Source organism: Oncorhynchus tshawytscha, unplaced genomic scaffold, assembly GCF_018296145.1.
Source record: "Oncorhynchus tshawytscha isolate Ot180627B unplaced genomic scaffold, Otsh_v2.0 Un_contig_9707_pilon_pilon, whole genome shotgun sequence".
In the NCBI taxonomy this organism is placed as follows: Eukaryota; Metazoa; Chordata; class Actinopteri; order Salmoniformes; family Salmonidae; genus Oncorhynchus; species Oncorhynchus tshawytscha.
Window position 1 is genome coordinate 31,852 of NW_024609122.1, and position 8,464 is coordinate 40,315.

An 8,464-nucleotide genomic window follows, 5' to 3' on the forward strand; every position below is an offset into this window, starting at 1 on the left:
CTGTGCCCCCTGTCGTAACACTGTGCCCCCCCTGTCGTAACACTGTGCCCGTGTCGTAACACTGTGCCCCCGTGTCGTAACACTGTGCCCCCGGGCCGTAACACTGTGCCCCCGTCGTAACACTGTGCCCCCCGTCGTAACACTGTGCCCCCCGTCGTAACACTGTGCCCCCCGTCGTAACACTGTGCCCCCCGTAACACTGTGCCCCCGTCGTAACACTGTGCCCCCGTCGTAACACTGTGCCCCGTCGTAACACTGTGCCCCCATATCGTAACACTGTATAATGTCGTAACACTGTGCCCCCGTATCATAACACTGTGCCCCGTCGTAACACTGTATAATGTATCATAACACTGTGCCCCCCCGTCATAACACTGTGCCCCCCGTCATAACACTGCCCCCGTCATAACACTGCCCCACTATATAATGTATCATAAACACTGTGCCCCCCGTCATAACACTGTGCCCCATAACACTAACACTGTGCCCCGTCATAATATCATAACACCCCGTCATAACACCATATCACAACACTATATAATGTATCACAACACTATATAATGTATCATAACACTACTCCCATATCATAACACTATATAATGTATCATAACACTATATAATGTATCATAACACTATATAATGTATCATAACACTACTCCCATATCATAACACTATATAATGTATCATAACACTATATAATGTATCATAACACTATATAATGTATCATAACACTATATAATGTATCATAACACTATATAATGTATCATAACACTATATAATGTATCATAACACTATATAATGTATCATAACACTATATAATGTATCACAACACTATATAATGTATCACAACACTATATAATGTATCACAACACTATATAATGTATCACAACACTATATAATGTATCACAACACTATATAATGTATCATAACACTACTCCCATATCATAACACTATATAATGTATCATAACACTATATAATGTATCATAACACTATATAATGTATCATAACACTATATAATGTATCATAACACTATATAATGTATCATAACACTATATAATGTATCATAACACTACTCCCATATCATAACACTATATAATGTATCATAACACTATATAATGTATCATAACACTATATAATGTATCATAATACTATATAATGTATCATAACACTACTCCCATATCATAATCAAATCAAATGTATTTATAAAGCCCTTCGTACATCAGCTTATGTCTCAAAGTGCTGTACAGAAACCCAGCCTAAAACCCCAAACAGCAAGCAATGCAGGTGTAGAAGCACGGTGGCTAGGAAAAACTCCCTAGAAAGGCCAAAACCTAGGAAGAAACCTAGAGAGGAACCAGGCTATGTGGGGTGGCCAGTCCTCTTCTGGCTGTGCCGGGTGGAGATTATAACAGAACATGGCCAAGATGTTCAAATGTTCCTAGATGACCAGCATGGTCGTATAATAATAAGGCAGAACAGTTGAAACTGGAGCAGCAGCACGGCCAGGTGGACTGGGGACAGCAAGGAGTCATGTCAGGTAGTGCTGGGGCATGGTCCTAGGGCTCAGGTCCTCCGAGAGAGAGAAAGAGAGAATTAGAGAACGCACATTTAGATTCACACAGGACACCGAATAGGACAGGAGAAGTACTCCAGATATAACAAACTGACCCTAGCCCCCCGACACATAAACTACTGCAGCATAAATACTGGAGGCTGAGACAGGAGGGGTCAGGAGACACTGTGGCCCCATCCGAGGACACCCCGGACAGGGCCAAACAGGAAGGATATAACCCCACCCACTTTGCCAAAGCACAGCCCCACACCACTAGAGGGATATCTTCAACCACCAACTTACCATCCTGAGACAAGGCTGAGTATAGCCCACAAAGATCTCCGCCATGGCACAACCCACAACCCAATAACACTACTTGCTAATGTAATTTCATAATTTCTATATGTGTTCATTAATTAAATTCACTTAGTCTATTTTATGAGAATTTGTATCTTATCAAAATAGATAATAGTATTTATTCTCGGAGCGCTGCCATGTAACCACGAACAACAGTTTATATACACAATATGACGTCATAGGTTATAAAATGTCCTTCCTCTTATCGACCAGGAGGAAACAGGTTCAAAAGTTTATTCCAACCCCCTCGCCACCCCCTCCCTCGCTCACCCCTCGCTCACTCCAGACACACACTTATATCAAGATTAAACTTCTATCACTATTCAGCAGACAGTTCCAGATAATGGAAAACACACACTGCCTTATCTAAACATCCCAGAGCTAAGTTGAGTCGGTTCAACCACAGGTTAACGACCCTTTCTGCTTACTTAATACCCACAATCCATTCCTCCCCAACCCAGTGGGAATGGTGTTTATTATGGTTAATTACCTCCTGTTTCATGCTACACAATCCCTTCCTTATGAATTCACATTATTCATCAGATATAATAAAACAGAGTAGAAGTTTCATTAGTTATAGTTCTATTTAAAATGTAGATATTTTTTAGTCATTATTCATACAATTCATAACACTACTCCCATATCACAACACTATATAAAGTATCATAACACTATATAAAGTATCATAACACTATATAAAGTATCACAACACTATATAAAGTATCATAACACTATATAATGTATCATAACACTACTCCCGTATCATAACACTACTCCCGTATCATAACACTATATAATGTATCATAACACTATATAATGTATCATAACACGACTCCCGTATCATAACCCTATATAATGTATCATAACACTATATAATGTATCATAACCCTACTCCCGTATCATAACACTAAAGTGGTACTTCATTTAAAAGTTGTGATCTTATGCCTCAACTTCTGTCATTGCATCACACTACCACAAGGGGGAGTTAGAACGCTGATATATCGCTAGTCTAAACTGTGGCACAAATTGGGGGATTGTTCACACCAAGCACAGCTATTTACACTATCCTTTTGTAAATGAATGGAGGTGGGAATGTTTCAGTCCGAGAGTCTCTCCTCTGGTGCTAGAGTCCTGCATCAGGCAACAACAACATTTAGCTGGCGGGTGGTCCAGGAGTTGAGAGAGAACTTGGGGAAATACAATGGCTCAATTACACTTGACATGAGAAGAGAAGGACTCCGTGTTTCAGAAACTCACTTGACATGTGAAGAGAAGAGACATGTGGACTGACGATTTTAGAAAAATTGGCACGGCAGCCTTCTGGTTTCTCTCCCTCTAAAAACAGAAATAAATCATTGTGTAGATAACTACCTGTCTTTATGTACTACAGTGGGAGAGTGATAGCCCCTCTATAGAAAGTGAGTTTCTGAAACACGGAGTCCTTCTCTACTGAGGAGAAGAAGAGACTGAATGAAAGAAGGCACCGCGAGGATAGGGGAGGGGGAAAAGATTGCCCATATTTTCAAGACCTGAGCTAGTTAATTTATTTAATTCATGAAATGTACTAGTTTATTTAGGCAATTTTAATATTCATCTAGGTTCGGCCTATTTAGTAGGCTATTTACAGCAACATCTATATTTGTCATCATAAAGCTGAGTGACTCGCTCATTTCTGGCTTTGGATCAAAATAAGTACCAACATTCTGTCTGATTAACTTGGTCAAAACATTTCTATATTGAAGACTAATCTGCTCATATTGGTTGTGTTCAATTATTGGTGGAGTCGTCATGGTTACACTGAAGAATGGAATCCAAATAAATCAAATCTTATTCATACTGAACAATTAGATGCGTGTCGCAAGCTTGTCGTTGTTCCTTTTTTAAATGTTGCCTGCCTTTTATTTTGTGTGTGTGCGCGTGGTCGTTGTGTGTGTGTGTGTGTGTGGTCGTGGTGTGTGTGTCTGTGTGTGTGTGTGTGTGTGCGCGTGCACGTGTGTGTGTGTGGTGTGTTGCGTGTTGCGCGTGCGTGTGTTTGTGTGTGGTGTCTGTGTGTGGTGTCTGTGTGGTGTCTGGTGTGTGTGCGTGCGGTGGTGCGTGCGTGTGGTGCGTGCGTGTGTGTGTGGTGTGTGCGTGTGGTGTGTGTGTGTGTGTGTGCGTGTGGTGTGTGTGTGTGGTGTGTGCGTGTGTGTGTGTGTGTGTGGTGTCTGTGTGTGTGCGTGCGTGTGTGTGTAGGGCGGAGCGGGCAGCGGAGGGGCCGTCGTTCAGCGGTGTATGTAAGTGTTTCTCTCGGACTAAAGGACATGGCTTCATCACACCAGCCGATGACATCTTTGTCCACATCTCAGAGTAAGTTTGTGGGTCACAGCCTCAACACACATTTAAAAGATACTACCAGCTCCCACTCACGCAGTGATGAGGACGGTGACGAGGGGCAACGGTCTGCAGTTCACTCTGTGTCCTTCCACCTTTTTCATGGCGTCATTGGTCCCTGACGTCCTAGTGCCCGTCTTTTAGAGAGGAGATTCTCTCTCTCTCTCTCCTTCAAAAACAGGCTATTCGTGTGGTCCCTGTATCAGAAGTACAGAGTGATTGGGCCGGTACTTTTAGTCATACACTCAGGGTATGTTTGTGGTCTGGCAAGTTGTGTACACGTGGTTCTAGGAGAGTTGAGTACATGTGGTTCTAGGAGAGTTGAGTACATGGTTCTAGGAGAGTTGTGTACATGTGGTTCTAGGAGAGTTTTGTACATGTGGTTCTAGGAGTACACGTGGTTCTAGGAGAGTTGTCTACACGTGGTTCTAGGAGGGTTGAGTACACGTGGTTCTAGGAGAGTTGTCTACACGTGGTTCTAGGAGAGTTGTCTACACGTGGTTCTAGGAGGTTAGTACACGTGGTTCTAGGAGAGTTGAGTACACGTGGTTCTAGGAGAGTTGAGTACACGTGGTTCTAGGAGAGTTGGTACACGTGGTTCTAGGAGAGTTGAGACGTGGTTCTAGGAGAGTTGTCTACACGTGGTTCTAGGAGAGTTGAGTACATGTGGTTCGACCTGGAGAGTTGTCTACATGTGGTTCTAGGAGGGTTAAGTACACCTGGTTCTAGGAGAGTTGAGTACATGTGGTTCTAGGAGAGTTGAGTACACGTGGTTCTAGGAGAAAAACACGTGGTTAGTTGAGTACACGTGGTTCTAGGAGAGTTGAGTACACATGGTTCTAGGAGAGTTGAGTACCGTGGTTCAGTACACGTGGTTCTAGTGAGTTGAGTACACGTGGTTCTAGGAGAGTTGAGTACACGTGGTTCTAGGAGAGTTGAGTACACGTGGTTCTAGGAGAGTTGAGTACACGTGGTTCTAGGAGAGTTGAGTACACGTGGTTCTGGTTCTAGGAGAGTCAGTACACGTGGTTCTGTGGTCACGTGGTTCTAGGAGAGTTGAGTACACGTGGTTCTAGGAGAGTTGAGTACACGTGGTTCTAGGAGATGGCGTGGTCTAGGAGAGTTGTGTACACGTGGTTCTAGGAGAGTTGAGTACACGTGGTTCTAGGAGAGTGTCTACACGTGGTTCTAGGAGGGTTGAGTACACGTGGTTCTAGGAGAGTTGTCTACACGTGGTTCTAGGAGAGTTGTGTACACGTGGTTCTCTACACGTGGTTCTAGGAGAGTTGTCTACACGTGGTTCTGTGGTTCTAGGAGGGTTAAGTACACGTGGTTCTAGGAGAGTTGTCTACACGTGGTTCTAGGAGAGTTGTGTACACGTGGTTCTAGGAGAGTTGAGTACACGTGGTTCTAGGAGAGTTGTCTACATGTGGTTCTAGGAGGGTTAAGTACACGTGGTTCTAGGAGAGTTGGTACATGTGGTTCTAGGAGGGAGTTGGTTCTACACGTGGTTCTAGGAGAGTTGAGTACACGTGGTTCTAGGAGAGTTGAGTACACGTGGTTCTAGGGAGTTAGGAGAGTACACGTGGTTCTAGGAGAGTTGAGTACACGTGGTTCTAGGAGAGTTGAGTACACGTGGTTCTAGGAGAGTTGAGTACACGTGGTTCTAGGAGAGTTGAGTACACGTGGTTCTAGGAGAGTTGAGTACACGTGGTTCTAGGAGAGTTGAGTACACGTGGTTCTAGGAGAGTTGTCTACATGTGGTTCTAGGAGGGTTAAGTACACCTGGTTCTAGGAGAGTTGAGTTTAGGAGTGGTTCTAGGAGAGTGAGTACACGTGGTTCTAGGAGAGTTGAGTACACGTGTGGTTCTAGGAGAGTTGAGTACACGTGGTTCTAGGAGAGTACACGTGGTTCTAGGAGACACACGTGGTTCTAGGAGAGGAGAGTTGAGTACACGTGGTTCTAGGAGAGTTGAGTACACGTGGTTCTAGGAGAGTTACACGTCTTCTAGGAGACTGAGTACACGTGGTTCTAGGAGAGTTGTACACGTGGTTCTAGGAGAGTTGAGTACACGTGGTTCTAGGAGAGTTGTCTACACGTGGTTCTAGGAGAGTTGTCTACACGTGGTTCTAGGAGAGTTGTCTACACGTGGTTCTAGGAGAGTTGTCTACACGTGGTTCTAGGAGAGTTGTCTACACGTGGTTCTAGGAGAGTTGTCTACACGTGGTTCTAGGAGAGTTGAGTACACGTGGTTCTAGGAGAGTTGTCTACATGTGGTTCTAGGAGGGTTAAGTACACCTGGTTCTAGGGAGAGTCTGAGTTAAGTACACCTGGTTCTAGGAGGTTCTAGGAGAGTTGAGTACACGTGGTTCTAGGAGAGTTGTCTACACGTGGTTCTAGGAGAGTTGAGTACACGTGGTTCTAGGAGAGTTGTCTACATGTGGTTCTGAGTACACGGGTCTAGGAGAGTGGACACACGTGGTTCTAGGAGAGTTGAGTACACGTGGTTCTAGGAGAGTTGTCTACAGTTCTAGGAGGGTTAAGTACACCTGGTTCTAGGAGAGTCTACATGTGGTTCTAGGAGGGAGTACACCTGGTTCTAGGAGAGTGTACACGTAGTTCTAGGAGAGTTGAGTACACGTGGTTCTAGGAGAGTTGAGTACACGTGGTTCTAGGAGAGTTGAGTACACGTGGTTCTAGGAGAGTTGAGTACACGTGGTTCTAGGAGAGTTGTCTACACTTGGTTCTAGGAGAGTTGTCTACACTTGGTTCTAGGAGAGTTGTCTACACTTGGTTCTAGGAGAGAAGACAGATGTAAAAGAACAAACTGATAAAGAGGAGCATGTATTCTCATCTCTCCCTCCTCCCTCTACAGTATCGAGGGGGAATACGTGCCTATGGAAGGAGATGAGGTGAGCTATAAGGTGTGCTCCATCCCTCCCAAGTGCCAGAAGATCCAGGCGGTGGATGTCACCATCACCCACCTCAACCCAGGATCGAAGCACGAGACCTGGGGCGGGGCGCTGCTCAGCTCCTCCTGAGTCCCGGAGGTTTCTGGAGGGGAGAAATGTCAACAGGGAAAGGGTCCCCTTCTTTTTTTAGTTTTTGGGTTAATGCTTGTTGTGGGAGGGAATGGAAAGGTTGGTATTTGAATAGAGAAGACGTGTATCATTAGACAGGAAGGTTAATTAAATAAAGCTGCATCACTTCAACAAGACATGGTTCTCTGGTTTTTATTCACGGTTTGAACTAATACCACTGAGATCCGCTGTTCAATTGGATTCAATTCCATAGTGCCTGTCGACCGATGCCACATTTCAAGCATTCTGCAGCGTTGTAGAGTTAATGCAACCTCTACCAACATGGTAACATTGCCTTTTTAAAAGCCGCATCGTCGACAACGCCTGATCAGATCGAATCTCGGGCCTGTTTGAGAGTGTGATTGTTGAATAAAACAGAGGGTTCTGTTGTGAATGAGAGGTGTGTTTTCAGATGGGAGGTGTGTTTTCAGATGGGAGGTGTGTTTTCAGATGGGAGGTGTGTTTTCAGATGGGAGGGGTGTTTTCAGATGGGAGGTGTGTTTTCAGATGGGAGGTGTGTTTTCAGATGGGAGGTGTGTTTTCAGATGGGAGGTGTGTTTTCAGATGAGAGGTGTGTTTTCAGATGGGAGGTGTGTTTTCAGATGGGAGGGGTGTTTTCAGATGGGAGGTGCGTTTTCAGATGGGAGGTGTGTTTTCAGATGGGAGGTGTGTTTTCAGATGAGAGGTGTGTTTTCAGATGGGAGGTGTGTTTTCAGATGGGAGGTGTGTTTTCAGATGGGAGGTGTGTTTTCAGATGGGTGTGTTTTCAGATGGGAGGTGTTTTCAGATGGGAGGGGTGTTTTCAGATGGGAGGGGTGTTTTCAGATGGGAGGGGTGTTTTCAGATGGGAGGGTGTTTTCAGATGGGAGGTGTGTTTTCAGATGGGAGGTGTGTTTTCAGATGGGAGGTGTTTTCAGATGGGAGGTGTGTTTTCAGATGGGAGGTGTGTTTTCAGATGGGAGGTGTGTTTTCAGATGGGAGGTGCGTTTTCAGATGGGAGGTGCGTTTTCAGATGGGAGGTGCGTTTTCAGATGGGAGGTGCGTTTTCAGATGGGAGGGTGTTTTCAGATGGGAGGTGCGTTTTCAGATGGGAGGTGCGTTTT

The 8,464-nt window shown here is 44.7% G+C and overlaps 1 protein-coding gene across 1 annotated transcript; it reads left to right on the plus strand.

The window, feature by feature from the left end:
* Window positions 1-283: 283 nt before the first annotated feature.
* Window positions 284-7,498, plus strand: LOC121844303 (calcium-regulated heat-stable protein 1-like). Its single transcript, XM_042314237.1, has 3 exons — window positions 284-288; window positions 4,077-4,256; window positions 7,157-7,498. Exons 1-3 carry the CDS (start codon window positions 284-286, stop codon window positions 7,320-7,322), a joined length of 351 nt encoding a protein of 116 aa, XP_042170171.1. The 3' UTR covers window positions 7,323-7,498.
* The last annotated feature ends 966 nt before the right edge of the window (window positions 7,499-8,464 follow it).

Bases quoted from the DNA above. Each gene is read 5' to 3' on its own strand.
- LOC121844303 (XM_042314237.1), top strand. The intron at 4,257-7,156 runs GTAAGTTTGTGG...CTCCCTCTACAG, and splicing joins ATCTTTGTCCACATCTCAGA to TATCGAGGGGGAATACGTGC.